General features: G+C 42.6%; 1 protein-coding gene across 1 annotated transcript; it reads right to left on the bottom strand.

Annotated features, from left to right (window-relative positions):
• Positions 1-1,155: 1,155 nt before the first annotated feature.
• On the bottom strand, positions 1,156-16,960 carry LOC136867234 (uncharacterized). Its single transcript, XM_067144373.2, has 2 exons — positions 16,785-16,960; positions 1,156-3,052 (listed from the first exon to the last, which is right to left on the bottom strand). The coding sequence occupies exons 1-2, from the start codon at positions 16,794-16,796 to the stop codon at positions 2,030-2,032; spliced, it is 1,035 nt and encodes a 344-aa protein (XP_067000474.2). The 5' UTR covers positions 16,797-16,960; the 3' UTR covers positions 1,156-2,029.
• Positions 16,961-17,481: the final 521 nt, after the last annotated feature.

The raw sequence follows: 17,481 nt of genomic DNA, 5'->3' as shown, positions 1-17,481 counted from the left end.
CAAATAAACAACTGTCAGGTCGGCTTTGATCGTACCGTTGTGAAACTTACATACCTGACTGTGGCGGTCGAGTGCTATTGTATTACCTTGGAACTTTTAGGAGCTTTACAGTAAATTATATTTCAGCGGTGATTTTCTTGTGCTATTTATACTTACAACAGATGTATCACGCCCTTAACGCCCAAAATCTACGTTGAAACTTTGGTGACATAACTAATATGTTTATGAAGAGATCACATGCAAAAACAAAACAAAATAGCTGCCTATTTACACTGCAAGGTCCCGAAATAAACCCCTCACTTACGCATATAAGCAATGAGTCGTTAAGGGTTATACTGTACAGCCATCACTGTAGACAAGCCGGCAGACACGGCGAGTAGAAGACATCTCCAGTAAGGCGGGGATGTCCAATTTCACCGCCTTACCATCAGAGGGTCCTGGGTTCGATTCCCGGCCGGGTCGGGGAATTTAACTTTCATTGGTTAATTCCAATGGCCCGGGGGCTGGATGTTTGTGCTGTCCCCAACATCCATGCAACTCACACACCACACATAACACTATCCTTCACCACAATAACACGCAGTTACCTACACACGGCAGCTGCCGCCCACCCTCATCGGAGGGTCTGCCTTGCAAGGGCTGCACCAGGCTAGAAATAGCCACACGAAATTAATTACCGCCTTACCATTTGGCCACGTAGGATTCCAGCTTCCATTTCGGGGCCTTGCAGTGGAAAAAGGCAGCAAATATTTGCATGTGATTTTTTCGTAGCACATGGTTATGTCATCGAAGGATGTGATAATTCCCCTGTCAGTATTTTTCTTTTTGCACCATTACAAATCACACGCACTAGAGAAATGAGAGGTATCTTTTCCTTTAAGTTTCAGTCCTACTGAGTCTTAGAAAATAGAAGAAGAGCTGTATTCTTCTCCTACAGCTTTTCCCACATCTGTATGGTCGCGGGTGCCAACTGTGTTGCGCATATGGGTTTGGCTCTGTTTTACGGCTAAATGCCCTTTCTGACGCTAACCCTATACGGAGGAATGTAATCACTATTGCTTGTTTATGTAGTGGTAGGTAGTGTAGTGTGTTTTCTGAATATGAAGACGAAAGTGTTGGGACAAACACAAACACCCAACCCCTCCACGACCGGCTGGGAATCGAACCTGCGACACGGTGAACTGAAGGCCTCAACACTGACCATTCAGCCAAGGAGTCGGACTGAAGAAGAGCTGTATCTTCTAAAAATATATAGTCATCTTTTAATTCTCAGTTTACAAAACCGTGGAAGACTTTTTTGTATCGCAGGTAACAGATATTTTCAGATAATGTTCAGACTTAATTCAGACCTTCAGAAAAGGAGTAAAAATGAGTTACAAAATTTTCTCTTTGGATGTGAAAATTATGCCCCATATGGCAGGAAGATATTTCTCAAAGGAGGTTATCGACATGCCATTTTTAAAGTGTGCTGAAGAAATACTATTAAACATTTTCGATAGATGTATCTAGTTTGCAAAAATCTTTGAGACAATATGCAATATTCTCGTAATATATAAATAGCATGTATTTGATTTGCATTTCATATCAACAACGCTAAGATAATAGAAATACTACAATACGACTAGATGTGCGGAAGCTATTTCTAAGCAACATGATCCACACTACTTTCCGTACATATTCTGACATTTTCCCTCAGTCTTATAAGCAAACATTGGCATTCAAAGTCATATAATGATGTGTTCTGTAACAGTTTCAATATGCTGATATCTACTCTCTGATTATCTGAAAGAACATTACGAATCTTATATCAAGCGACGTTAATAGCAACGTACAGCATTTACCTAAATTTGTTGTTCGCGTAATTTTTTTACATTAAACATTATTCCTCGATTTTCACTTTTGAAGGCATATTTACAGTTAATGACCGTATCGCTTGCGTTGGCTAATCAAGATAATGACGAACAGATATGCGTTACCGTTCTGAAAAATGTCTCATTGTAAGGTAAAGCAATGTTTAGTTCAAGATGTGTTAATGATGCTTTGCTGTGCGGTGGTAGACGTGCTTGTAGACGGGCACATGAATGGGAAATGGCTGGGGTACATGGTAAGGAACATGCTTCTCTACTAGAATATGGTAAGGCTTCTCTACAGGGTATGGTATCTTCTTCTCCACTAACACCTGGTAGGGCTTTTCCACTTCTACTGGCACGGCCTTGATGATAGGTACCTCGACACGATGTGGTACTTTAACGTGAATTGGATAAGGTTGTGGAACATGTACCGGGATGGCGTGTGGTACAGGAACCGCGAATGGTTTTGCTACAGGCACAGCTATGACCTTCACCACCGGTTTGACAACATGCTTTATGCTACCTCCATAGCCTCCGCCTCCTAAACTTGCGTAACTAATTCCTCCATGGGCTCCAGATATACCCGCTCCATAGCTGTTTCCACCGTGGACCATTCCGTAACTACTCAAACCGTGGCCATAACTACTTCCTCCTAAACTTCCACCATGAACTCCAGCTGCAATCGCTCCATAACTGCTTCCTCCTAAACTTCCACCATGGCCTCCAGCCGCAAGCGTTCCGTAACTGCTTCCTCCTACATTTCCACCATGGCCTCCTGCATCTCCCGATGCATACGTGGAACCTCCATGGCCTCCATCTACTAAGCTAATGCTGCTCCCGCCATGACTCCCACCGATTAAACTGGAGCTTGAAACCCCGTAACTTCCGCTGACATCATGGCTGTTGTGGCTTCCACTAAAACTACCCACTCCATAACTAGAACTAGAACCTCCAAGACTTCCTCCTCCATAGTCAGTGCTAGAAACTCCATGATTTTCTCCTCCATAACTAGAGCTGGAACCTCCATGACTCGTGCCGTAACTAGCGCTGAAACCAGACTCCAGCTGACTCCCAGAACCTCCGTAGCTACCCCCGCCTCCATAACTCGTGAGCGCCGCGCTGTGCGTGTCTTCCTCTGCTGAAGACAGGCTCTCCGTCGCTGTAGCCATACTTGTGGCCACAGCAAGGAATAGTACAGTCATCTGAAACAAAAAATTAACGATATTGTTTTATTGTAAAATCTTATTTTCTAATATTAATATTACACCCGCAGAGGGCGTAAATTATTAATAACAAGCAATATACGCAATATCTCACATCATTGCAATTTGTGTCGAGTATCTCTTCGGTATCTGATATAAGGAAGACTCTTATGTATACGGAGATATTCACCTTCAGTGGACGTTCCGTCTCCAGGAACTTCCATAGGATGTAAGTAGGTGGTGATTGTTTTTTTGTAGTTCTAATTAGCTGAAGGAGTACAGAGTAAGATTTTTAAGACTATTTTGCAGTGTTTTTGGAATAAGACCGTTACTCGTAATTACTATTGGCACTGTGATTACGTATTAGTCCGACTCACTGGCTGAATGGTCAGCGCTGAGACCTTGTTCAGAGGGTCCCCGGTTCGATTCCCGGCCAGTCGAGGATTTTAATCGGCTCTGATTAATTCTTCTGGCCCGGGGACTGGGTATTTGTGTTTGTCCCAACACTTTCCGTTTCATATTCAGACAACACACTGCACTACCAAACACCACAGAAACACGCAATAGTGATTGCATCCCTCCATATAGGGTTGGCGTCAGGAAGGGCATCCGGCTGTGAAACAAGGCCAAATCCACATGTGCTATATAGTTCGTATCCGCGACCCCACAGGCGTGGGAAAAGTGGTAGAAAAAGAAGAAGAATAACTGTGACTAGTTATTACTTTCTTAATGTCCGACTCGTTAGCTGAACGGTCAGCGTACTGGCCTTTGGTTCAGAGGGTCCTGGGTTCGATTCCCGGCCGGTTCGGGGATTTTAACCTTAATTGGTTAATTCCTACGGCACGGCGGCTGGGTGTATGTGTTGTCTTCATCATCATTTCATCCTTATCACGACGCGCAGGTCGCCTACGGATGTCAAATAGAAAGGCCTGCACCTGGCGACCCGAACCTGTTCTGGGATATCCCGGCACTAAAAGCCATACGACATTTCATTTTTCACTTTCTTAATTATCCATATTGCCTCATTTCTATTGATAAATCGGTGTACTTAGATATCTTTCCTCTGTGTGTATTGCGTATAGGTTGTGGGACCTATGACATTATTATTATTATTATTATTATTATTATTATTATTATTATTATTATTATTATTATTATTATTATTATTATTATTGTCCGCCTCTGTGGTGTAGCGGTTAGCGTGATTATCTGCCACCCCTGGAGGCCCGGCTCGATTCCCGGCTCTGCCACGAAATTTGAAAAGTGGTACGACGGTTAGAACGGGGTCCACTCAGCCTCTGGAGGTCAACTGAGCAGAAATGGGTTCGATTCCCACCTCAGCCACCCTCGAAGTGGTTTTCCGAGGCTTCCCACTTCTCCTCCAGGAAAATGCAAGATGGTACCTAACTTAAGGCCACGGCCGCTTCCCTCTTCCTTTTCTACCCCTTCCAATCTTCGTATCCTTTCACAAGGTCCTTTTCAGCATAGCAGGTGAGGCCGCCTGGGCGAGGTACTGGTCCGCCTTCCAAGTTGTATCCGTCTGCCCAAAGTCTCACGCTCTAGGACACTACTCTTGCAGTGGTCGAGGTGGTATCCCTCGCTGAGTCTGAGGGGAAAACCGACCCTGGAGAGTTAACTGATTAAGAAAGATTATTATTATTATTATTATTATTATTATTATTATTATTGTTACCGTGTTTTTGTGGTAGTTATGCATGAAAGAAGGTGCTGGGTGGTGAATAGGTCTCAAGCTACTAAAGTGAAATTAATTTTAAAATTTAACAAGGTTATATTTTCTTTTCAAAATTAGGTAACAACAAATAGAACAGGTACTTAGTAGCCGAAACACGATTGAAAAAAAATACATTTACATAGGTACCCCATTTGGGGCTTCAAAAGTCAGAAACATAATTCTTGAGCAATGAGCCCAACCTTACAATGAACACCATACAACAAAGGGGCCGAAAACCCCCAAACATGCCAGAAACATTTGCTTCCAATTACACCCAAAAGCCTCCTTGAGGCAGAAACACAATTTTCAAGAGAGGGCAACTTCCCCCTAAAATACAAGCCTATCATAGGCCACTCCGAACTCCACCTTTAAGCTGTCCTCAAAGGACATATACACAGGGGTAAAATACCCAACCTACTGAGGTCTGTTAAATGACAAGAAGGTTAATGCATGACCTCTAAAATACAATTTGAGAGGAGGCGAACTTGCACTCCTAATACACTTTGCTTAAGACCTACTTGGCACTAGGCCGTTAATACAAGGGCTAATCCCATACTACAGAGGTGACTTAATAGCAATTTACATTACATTACGGAAGAATTAGTTGAGAAAAATAAGTTCACCTCAAGACGATGTGAGTGGGAACTCGAGAGGGTTAAGCACTCTCTATCCCGATATGTCGTTTGAAAATAGAATAGATACCAGTTGTTTTTACATTTTAGGAAAAGGTTACATGGTTGAACGCTTAGAACCCGCCCCGAAAGTTAAACTGCTGAGCTAGCAAAGAAAGAAGTTATTAATCGGCCATTACCTTGTTGTTGACCGCTGCCGAAGAAAGAGGCGCTTCCCGCCCCCTGCTATGTACTTAACACACAGAAAGATGGAACAAAAGTGGCCCGGAGACCCAAAAATCAGCAGTTTATATCCTCTCGTGGAAGGTTCTAGGCATTAGGGGAATGAAAACACCCGCCCACAATTATTTTATTGGGTAGGACCCCGCAACCGATACAAGTTGGGGGAAGATACACCAGATTGGTCAGAAATTAATAGAAGAATTTCGGGATTGGATACATTCATAACAAGGGGAAGAAAGGGGTAAATATTGCCAACTTAAATAATGACAGAAAGAAATTTAACAAAGAACAAACTCTTGAAATTAAATTTTCTCCAACAAAATAGTTCTTTGACTCCGCACTAGGTTGCACTATTGTAGATCTTCAGTAGTGTCCTCTAGGAGAGAAAGTTTACACTTCTTACTTCAGGCGAAACAAAAACACATCAAAAATGACACAGTTCAAAAACTCAAAATTTTCCACGTGGTGACATCTTCTGAGAAGGTAAAAAATTAACAGCGTAGATAAAGTTCAGCCCTCCTCCAGCAGAGGAGTTTCAACAGGCGCACATTTTAAATTAGCGGCGTGGAGGTGTACCACCCGGTACAATTATTATTATTATTATTATTATTATTATTATTATTATTATTATTATTATTATTATTATTATTATTATTATTCAGATCCGACGACTGAATGAATGTGAAATCTCAAAGTTTGCAGTACAGTATTATCCTAGCGTCTGTGCATTATTGTAATTAGTCTAAGAAGAATCGCACTGAAAATTGCTCTATCAGCGTTGTGTTTCAAATCTCAAAACTTGACCACGTTACATCCCAAGCTTGTAATCCTTAATGTCAGATCATCTCGACTACGGAACTGGGTTACAATGGAAGCTTTCATTTTTGGCATTGTTGCTTTAAACCTACACAAAACACAATTTCGCTTTAATTTCATAATACAGTACTGATAACCTACACTCTACACTTTAGATGTTACTTATTTTGAATAAACATTATAATTCTGTTGTCATGTAATCTTATTAAATTTGATTATCAGGTAATTTTCACTAAAATATTTCTTTCAGGATTGAACAAACATTCTGTAACAATCCTTAAGCTCGAGTTATATCCCTGTCAAACTTCTTGAAAACTGCTCTTGCTATCATCATTGTATCTCTTGTAGTCTACTTATCTACGGAGCAATATTCAAGGCTAGGACTTCGACTAAAATATCCTGCCGATGTTATCAATGTTAAATCCTAACTTTTCTGTGTGCGGCAAGATAGGATGAAATTCTTATTTTCTCTCCCACATGTGACCATGTCTTGAATGAGTTTCCAGGATTCATAAGTCTTACCTGTAAATTTTGGCAAGTTAGAAAATCTTCAATCATTCCTCTTTTCCATTCAATTAACCTTAAATCCGGCTCCTTGGCTGAATGGTCAGCGCAGTGGCCTTCGGTTTAGACGGACCTGAGTTCGATTCCCTACCGGATTGTAGATTTTATCCACGTCCGATTAATTCCTCTAACGAGAAGTCTGGGTGTTTGCGTTTGTTCCAATACACTCCTCTTCATACACATACAATACACCGCTGGTACTGTTCCTTACTTAAGGCCGCGGCCAGTACCTTCCCAGTCTTAGGACTTCCGTTCTTGCGTCACTGAAAACCTTCGACGTTAAACCACTAGTAGTCTATAAATAAAAAATCACCACACTATAAACTAGCACAGAAACACGCAATTGTGAATACTTCGCTCTACGTGGGCTTCACATCAGCGAGGGGCTGTGCGGTTTGGGTCACGTAGCTATCAGCTTACATTCGGGAGATAGTGGGTTCGAACCCCACTGTTGTCAGCCCTGAAGATGGTTTTCGTGGGTTTTTTTCATTTTCACGCCAGGCAAATGCCGGGGCTGTACCATGATTAAGGCAACGGTCGCTTCCTTTACACTCCTAGCTTTTTCCTACCCCATCGTTGCCATAAGACCTGTCTGTGTCAGTGCGACGTAAAGCAAATTGTAAAAAAAAAAAAAAAAAAAAAAAAGAAATAGTAAGAGCATCCGGCCATTAAATAGGGCCAAGAGTCCACATGTGCGACACAGTTTCCCTCGCGACTCCACTAGGGTGTGAAAAAAGCGGCGGATGATGATGATGTTTTTAGTATAAACAGCGGTAGAAAAATAAATCTATAAGGAAGCTTCAAGTAAAACTTGTCACCAAAATTCGGGAAAATAATATCGACATTTTGTTGCTTATCTCATCATGTGTACTCAGTCCTCTTAGGCTTATTCCCAATATATATATAACTTGGATATTACATTGCGTGTTTTCGAAATAGTCGAAGTTACGATCATAATAATATATTTCATAATAGTCAAGAAGGTAATCCCAAGTACTTGATAGGTCAACCTACATTTCATCATCATCGTAATCATCATCACCTTTGTAACCTCCCATTATTTTCAAGAACTATGAGGCGTCATGTATTTTGGAGTTCGGGTATTATATGCTACACGGATGCTGAAAATTTACATCATATACAGAGCGTATAAGAACTGTACCGACAAAAATTCTCAGGGACGCTCTTGGTGTTAAGAACGATGGCGCAATTGGCAGAGAACATTTTTCTCTTCAAGAAAATGAGGTTAATTTGTTACTTGCGGGCGCGCGACTCAAATTTACGAACTCGCCGTATTTGCTTTGCCAGAGAGCAATCCGCTAACATAATTGCCCTCGGCACAATGACATGCCTTCTGTAGATCTACGCAACATAAACATAATTTTCCATTCCTTTCGTAGGATTTTTCACAATTACCTGGCGCATACTGAAAATCACATCCTGACAGCCCCTCTGTGGTCTGAAACCACAGTGGTTTTCACCCAACTTACTCTCAACTATTGATCGCACCCGCCCTTCCAAAATGCCAGTGAACACATTGCCTGGTTTACTTAATAATAATTTTATTGATTTTACGTCCCACTAACTACTTTTTCGGTTTTCGAAGACGCTGAGGTGCCGAAATTTTATCCCGCAGAAGTCCTTGTACGCGCCACTAAATCTACAGACACGAGGCTGAAGTATTTGAGCACCTTCAAATAACACCAGACTGAGCCAGGATTGAACCTGCCAATTTGGGCTCAGACGTCCGGTGCTCTACCGTCTGAGCTACTCAGCCCAGTTGAAATACTGATCGTTGCAGTCGTTGCAATCTATTCTGTCCCCTTGCTTATAGACAGTTCAATTACTGCTTTCGTCCTATGAGAAGGTACCTTAGTAACGTTCCATGCTAATCTTATTACTCTGTTAGGCTATTTCATCCCTGTCTTCCCATTATATTTCATCATTTCAGGTCTAATTTCATCTATTCCTGCTGCTTTATGACAATGGAGTTTATTACCAGCCTATCCACTTCCTCAATCGTAATTGTTTCACTAATGTCATTGTCCTTCCCACGAGTTCGGTTGTTCGCGACGTCAACAGAAAGATTTCCTTCTATATTTAGAAGATTTTCAGAAAATTCCCTCCAATTGTCCAGATATTTCCTAGGATCTACTGTAAGTTCACCTGATTTACCCACAACACTATTCATTTCATTCGTCCCTCCTTTTCTATGATTCTTTATTACTGTCCCTGCCGTTTGACCAAGCCTTTCCAGGTTATTACAGACATCTTCCCACGACTTTGGATTAAACTTATTTTTTTCGCTGTTTCTTTCCTCTATGTCTGCATCAGTCCTTGTGTGGAGCATTTCTGATACGCTTTCTTTTTACGTTTGCAAGCTACCCTCACCAAGATGTTCGCCTTTCTCCGTCTTTACACACAGTTGTTCCTAGGCATCCCGTTCTACAACATCCCTGTATGCCACCCATTCCTCGTCCTGGAGATTTTCTATTATTCATTTGCAGACAGATTTCACTTACTCTGTCCTAGGCCTGGAGTTACTTAGTTCACTAGAGATCAGAGCGTTGTCTGTGTCATCGAAAAATTCCCGGAATACCCACACATTCGTAACATATCTCTTACTTGGTTATGATATAGTCTCTTATGGATCTGGTGGCCCAACCCTCCCAAGTGGAAGAGCGAAGAATTTCACTAAACGCTTCCCATTCCTATTAGCTTTCATATCTTCCCCACATTTACCCATCACCTTCTCATTTCCTTCAGTTCTATTTCCATCCTTGCTGCTGACCCTAACTACAATGTCACTCAGTGCTTCATAAACTTGCCAACTTCACACTCGTCTGCACTCTCACATGGTAAATGAGCTGAGAAATGCTGTTTCTAATTCCACCCAACTGCTAAATCTACCCACATCATTCGCTCATTTGAGTGCCTAATATAACTACGTCGCATGCAATAGTATTCCCTAATTAAACCCACAATCTGTCCTTCCCTTTTTAACATATGTTAAGGACACTTTATACCCAGGTATTTTCCTATCCCTTCCTCGTTATCTCCCCTCACTCGAATATCATTAACTCCTAACACCACCAGACACTTCGTCTTTGCTGACTCAGCCAGTTTTTCTTTCTTTCTTTCTTTCTTTCTTTCTTTCTTTCTTTCTTTCTTTCTTCCTAAAGCCTCATTAATATTGACAGTTCCCCATCGAATTCCATTTCGTTCGCCAAGTTGTTCCAAAGAGTCCATCGGTGGTCAAAGGGAAGTGGAACTCCGTTACTCCCATAGGCCCGAGACTTGATTAAAATATTCTGAACTCGGTAAATTCTGTGAATCAGGATTCTACTCTAGTTACATTCCCAGTGTGAATCCCTCCTCTAAAGAGTTAAGGACCACCGGCGGATTGTAAAGGCCTAGCCGCCTGAGCACAAGAAGGGCCTATTGCATAGCAATTTGTGTCCTGACTCTCTGGACCACTTGCTAGGACACTCGGCCGTAGCCCATAGTTCACGAACGAGGATGTGACTACAAAAACCCAAACCACGAATCAATGCCTGCAAAAATCAGTCACGATCGAACTTGCTCCTTTGAGAAGAGAGGCACCATGGCTAAGCGTGTGTGCCATCGAGATCGACCTACCCTCTTTTCAACTGTACTTATCCGTAGTCGACCATCCTATTTGATGAGTTTAAAAGGGCCAGGCTGGGTAGGTCAGATAGCAGAAGCACTGGCCTTCTGTTCCCAAGTTGGAGGGTTCGATCCTGGTTCAAGCCAATAGTATTTGAAGGCGCTCAAATAAGCCAGCCTCGTGTCAGTAGATTTACTCCTGCAGGACATAATTCCGGCACCTCGGCTTCTCAAAAAAAACCTTAAAATTAGTCAGTGGGATTCAAAATAAATGTTATTCACACCCCTGTGTGTGGGAGACGCAGACGAAGAATACACCCACGGTATCCTCTGCCTGTCGTAAGAGGCGAACAAAAGGGGTAACCAAGGGATGATACTTTTGGAGCCATGAGACAATCTGTGGTTATTTTTTCCATCATAATTCGTTTCAGATTCTAGTCAATTCTAGTTAGTGAATACATTGTGAAGTTTTAAGTATCGTTTCATTTCGTTGTACCTCGTATCATTGGGGGCGATGACCTAGCTATTAGGCCCTTTAAACAACAAACATCATCAATGTTAGTAATAGTAGTAGTAGTTTTTTGCTAGTGGCTTTACGTAGCACCGACACAGATAGGTATTACTGCGATGATGTGATAGGAAAGGGCTAGGAGTTGGAAGGAAGCGGCCTTCCTCACGCGTCTCCCGGATACAAGCTCACGGCTAAGCGCAACCTAGCCGCACGGCCAACTCGCCCGATAGTGGTAGTAGTAGCAGTAGTAGTTTAAAAAAGAGTCAGGCACTCAATGACTGATGTAGAGCAGATGTCGAGTACGTGGTGTTGCTGTGCGGAATGAGACACCGAATAGGAGGATCGTACTTGGGGCAACATACAGAATGTTCCAAAACATGTACAAAATAATCGTGGGATGGTTAGTACACCCCGAAACAACACATAAAAGCTCCTGTGAACATATGCTCTATGGTCTATAGGGGTCTTTTTGTATTGTTTTGGGGTGTATATCCACCCTCACCTCCACCCCGATTACTTCCCACATGTTCGTGAACACTCTGTATAGAGTGAAATATGTTTTTCTTTCTTTCTTTCTTTCTTTCTTTCTTTCTTTCTTTCTTTCTTTCTTTCTTTCTTCCTTTGTTTTCTTTTCTTTTATTTTCTTTCTTTCAATCATTTGAGAGTTGTATTCACATTGTTTACTTTATGTTGCTATTAATCCCATGTTTTTAACTAATTTTGTATGAAATGAATGCACATACCAATTAAAGAAAATGGAAATAGCGTTAACTCATTATATTTTGCAATATCGCACAATATTTAAAAACTTCTGAACTATTTAGCTCTAAGGCTGTTATGATGATTTATCACTTTGCCATGTTTACCTTTTATTTTTTTTAAAGTAGTAATTTAAGTCTTGCATAGCTATTTCACAAACGTAGACAAATCTGTTATTGAAATCATAAGTTTATTAATTAAAAGTTTGTACTGAAGAAACAAAGAACATTTTTTTAATGTCCAACATCACAAAATTAGTTAACTATAATCGTAAAATTTGTTAGAATTTTCATTGGAACTGATGTTTGTTAACAATTCAATACAGAGAGTTTGTGATTTATAGCATTTGCTAAAAATGTGAAGTATGACCAAAACTATTTGTTACGTGTCTTCCCTACTACTAAACGGTTTCATTTCTCCCCTGAAGGGAGAGGCGGGCCTCTTAGACAGTTACGCTGTCTCTCAGGCCGGGAGATTTGTTACAATGAAAGATGCTCGGATAAGGTAAAGGGGTTGACGGCCGTGGCCTATACTAGGAACTATCCCGGCATTCGCCTTAGTGCAGGAGAATGGAAAATCACGGAAAACCATTCTCAGGACAGCCGACGGTTGGGGCCAGCTGTGAGGCCCAGCCCTGTCCCGTCTCCCAAACGCAGAGGCGTAGAGCCACGGTAGAGCCTTGGCCACCCCTCTTCTGTTCGGTTGGCCGGTCAGAGTGCAGAGCTGTTGGACCAGGGATCAGCCGTGGCCACTTGAGGGTCGAGACCCACTCTGCAACTACCGACCTCTGTCTTCATATTGTATCATATTTGCTGTCCGACTCGTTGGCTGAATGGTCACCGTCCTGGCCTTCAGTTCAGAGGGTCCCGGGTTCAATTTCCGGCCGGGTCGGGGATTTTAATCTTCATTGGTTAATTCCAATGGCCCGGTGGCTGGGTGTTTGTTCTGTCCCCAACATCCCTGCAACTCACACACCACACATAACACTATTCTCCACCACAATAACACGCAGTTACCTACATATGGCAGATGCCGCCCACCCTCACCGAAAGGTCTGCATTACAAGGGCTGCACTCGGCTGGAAATAGCCACACGAAATTGATGATGATGATGATGATGATGATGATGATGGTGATGCTTAAAAGGGCCTAATATTTAGGTCATCGGCCCCTAATGGTACGAAATGTAATGACAAATTAAAAGTTCAAAATCATCCACTGACCAAAATATAAAATGGCATGAAGAATGAATGGATAGGTATGAATTTAAAACAATCAGTGGAGCCGACCAAAAAACTATCATAAAAATAGTATTACTGACCAAGCGACCACTTCTAAAGCACAATCCTGAATCGAGGATGCTTGTTGTCTAAAGGGGTCCAAAATCCAGGTCAACGGCCCCTCATAATGGTACTTATCGCTAGTAAAGTAGAACCATGGTATTTGTCATGTTGGGGTACTAATCAAAAGTAGCGTAGACTCACGGTATACCACACATTATGGTACTGCTCACAAGTATTGTACCTACATCGCACACGTAACGCAGACCTATGGTGTTTCTCACATAATGGCACCACACATAGGCAACGCAAACCGATGGTGTTCCTCACCTACGTGTACTAATCACGGACGCCGGTATTCCCGTGGTGTTCCTCATGTGGTGGGTACTAATCACAGGCAACGCAGACCTACGGTGTCGTTCATGTAGTGGTACTAAACACAGGCAACGCCCAGACCCGTGGTGTTACTCACATAGTGGGTACTAATCACAGGCAACGTCCAGATCCGTGGTGTTTCTCACAATTATACTAATCACAGGTACTGGAAACCCACAGTGAACCCCTGTCTGCTGCTACTAATCACAAACCTATTGTGTACCTAATATAGTGCTACTACTCGCAAGTAAAGGCGATCCATGGTGTTCCCCGCGAGATGATACTAATCAAAAGTAGTTTCATGGTTCTAATAAAATCATCCCTTGGTCGCCCCTTTTAGTCGCCTCTCACGACAGGCAGGGCATACCGTGGGTGTATTCTTCGTCTGCATCCCCCACCCACAGGGGGTAGAAAGAGAGAAAAAAGAAAAAGAAGGGATCCGTCACTTCGAAAAATGAAGTAACGGACGAAGAAAGGCAAGGACCACGAAGGGCGTGAAAATGAAAGACACCCTAGGCCTCGAATGCTCTAATACCGTCGGGGTCGGAAAAGAACAAGAGTTAACCAAGGGAGGTCGGGCAGGATAGATGAAAGTGTGGAGCCTGGCACAAGTAAGTGGAAGCAATGCCAGGACTCAGCTAAGGGCCCCGTGGTCACCAACCCACACTCCGAATTTGAGAGCCCCTTGAGCCCCTTTTAGTTGCCTCTTACGACTGGCAGGGGATACCGTGGGTGTATTCTTCATCTGCGTCCTCCACCCAGAGGGGATCCACACAAAATTATTATCATATTTGCTCATAGAAATCAGATGCTTTTAAGTAGAGAGTGAAGAAATTATCACAAAATATTTGTATTTTGTGAAATACATTTTGTTCGCCTCTGTGGTGTAGTGGTTAGCGTGATTAGCAGCCACCCCCGGAGGCTCAGGTTCGATTCCCGGCTCTGCCACAAAATTTGAAAAGTGGTACGAGGGCTGGAACGGGGTCCATTCAGCCTCGGGAGGCCAACTGCGTAGAGGTGGGTTCGATTCCCACCTCAGCCATCCCCGAAGTGGTTTTCTGTTGTTTCCCACTTCTCCTCCAGGCAAATCCCGGGGTGGTACCTAACATAAGGCCACGGCCTATCCCTTCCAATCTTTACATCCCTCCACAAGGCCCCTGTTCAGAATAGCAGATGAGGCAGTCTGGGCGTGATACTGGTCCTCCTCCCCAGTAGTATCCCTCAGACCCAAAGTCTGGCGCTCCAGGACACTGCCGTTGAGGCTGTAGAGGTGGAATCCCTCGCTGAGTCGAGGAAAAAACTGACCCTGGAGGGTAAACATTTTAAGAAGAAGAAGAAATACATTTTTAATTCTTGGTATTTTTCAAAATGACCCTGATATTTTTATTTTACAATATTATATTCCATTGTAAACAGAAAGAAACATTGTTAATATTCTTATGCCTTTAAAAAATGTTGGGAGGCTGTACTTAATTTCATTAACAGGAGTGAATTATTTCAAGGCTCTGGCTCACAACGTCACTAGCCGTAACAGCCAAACAAATTATAACTCTTGAACAAATTAACATTATTAGCTTCAAGCCAATCAGGTAGTGCGTACGAAAATTAGTTGAATGCGTTTGACATTTTCTTTCTTTGCCAGCTAAGGAGGTCAGGTGGAAGAGCGCTGACTTTGAGTCCAAGTAAGCAGATTCGAACCCGGCCCAGTCCGGTGGTATTTGAAGATTCTCAAACGTGTCAACCTCGTGTCGGTATATTTATTGCCACGTAAAATAACTGCTGCGAGACAAAATTCCGGCGCCTCGGCGTCTCTGAAAATCTAAACGTAGTTAGAGGGATATAAAACCAGTAGGATTATTATTATTATTATTATTATTATTATTATTATTATTATTATTATTATTATTATTATTCACTATTTTCTTTCTTTCTTTCTTTCTTTCTTTCTTTCTTTCTTTCTTTCTTTCTTTCTTTCTTTCTTTCTTTCAAATATCCTCGCAGAGTTAGTTTTGTCTGACAGTAGTCTTCCCGGTTTAATAATAATGACTAGGACTAATAATACGACAGCAAATCTCATTATTTAATTAAACTATAGTATTGAATGTCCGCCTCTGTGGTGTCGTGGTTAGTGTGATTAGCTGCCATCCCCGGAGGCCCGGGTTCGATTTCCGGCTCTGCCACGAAATTTGAAAAGTGGTACAAGGGCTGGAACGGGGTCCGGGTCCACTCAGCCACGGGAGGTCAACTGAGTATAGGTGGGTTTGATTCCCACCTCAGCCATCCTGGAAGTGATTTTCCGTGGTTTCCCACTTCTCCTTCAGGCAAATGCCGGGATGGTACCTAAGAAGGGCGCCCATACCCGGCGGAAGGTGGGGCCGCACCCCTGCCCCCTACCTCTCAGGGAAAGGCTAAAATCTAGTCGTCAGGTGTTTTCGTTTCAAGAAAATGATGTAAAAGTCAGTATTACGTAGAAGCGGTAGTACCGTTCCCCACCAACAGGCAGGGAACACCGTAAGTTATTCCACCACAGAATACAAATCACCATTTATCTTCCAAAATATTAAAAATATTACGTACCCACAGGTCTGCCCCCCCCCCCCCTCTTACAAACTGTCATATGGGCGCTGATGGTACCTAACTTAAGGCCACGGCCACTTCCTTCTTTATCCCTTCCAATTCTCCCATCCCCCACCAAGGCCCCTGTTCGGCATAGCAGATGAAGCCGCCTGGGCGAGGTACTGGTCATCCACCCCAGTTGTATTCCCGACCTAATGTCTCACGCTCCAGGACACTGCCCTTGAGGTGGGATCCCTCGCTGAGTCCGAGGGAAAAATCAACTCTGGAGGGTAAGCAGATTAAGAAAGAAGTATTGAATCCAAATTGTTTGGTTAAGCATACAATTACAGACACTCCGTATTTTGATCAATTTGAAACAAAAAGGGGAATATAAGTATTAATACAAAATAATTAACATTCAACATTCAAAATTGTAGAAATGAGTAAGGCTCTAATAGGTCTAATTGACCCAAAGCGTTTTACCCAAGCAAGGGGAGCACAAACTGTTCATGTACTTGTTCAAATGCCTTAAACCACGAATTTCGTACAGTATCAAAAGTGCACAAGAAACACAAATGCATTTGCTCTAACCTAATGGTAATTTGTAGATATGGTTAATTTTCAGATGAGAGCACAATAATAGCTGTGAAATAACGTACCAGAGGCCTCATGCTTGCGGGCGGTCGGGCTGTAGCTAGGACTACTGGAAGCAAACTGCTGATCTGCAGTTACCTCCGTCTGTTCTTATAGTGACCGACCTTTCACTACCTACTCCTTGTGGACTGTATCCTGGCCATGCCAAGCGCGTCGCACGCTTTCTTCTCGCACCTCGGCGCACACACACAATATAGTACTGTAATTGCTTGCTTGACATTCTGGATGTCATGGCCACTACATTCTTCACTCATGCAACTTGCCCACGTGAACACTTTGTGCATTCCTCCCTTGGATAAAATGCATTGGGTCAATTATTACAGCCTTACTCACTTTATAATTTGCTTTGAACCAAGAGCTCATTCTGCCATAGACTCCCATTGCTGCCTGATTATGAAAATAAATGCCTTCGATGGCTCTAATAACTTCCTTAATAGCATAATTCATAAATGGGTAAAGAACGTATGAACAGTTCGACACACCTGCCGTCCAATTTCATTGCACTTGACCGCTTGCCTCGAGATTTGGGAGTATGACTTGTTCTCCTCCGTTGATCTGATACATATTATGCAAGTTCTATAAGTACCTTCTCGTACTTTTACGCAGATAATTGTATATTCTGTTGAGTAGATCAAATGTGTGTGATCTTGAAGTAGCCTGTCCCTAGAACGCTCCGGCCCTTCCTCTGTCACCGCCCTGCAG

Source organism: Anabrus simplex, chromosome 3 (genome assembly GCF_040414725.1).
Source record: "Anabrus simplex isolate iqAnaSimp1 chromosome 3, ASM4041472v1, whole genome shotgun sequence".
NCBI lineage: Eukaryota > Metazoa > Arthropoda > Insecta > Orthoptera > Tettigoniidae > Anabrus > Anabrus simplex.
This window is presented reverse-complemented; position numbering and strand designations above follow the sequence as displayed.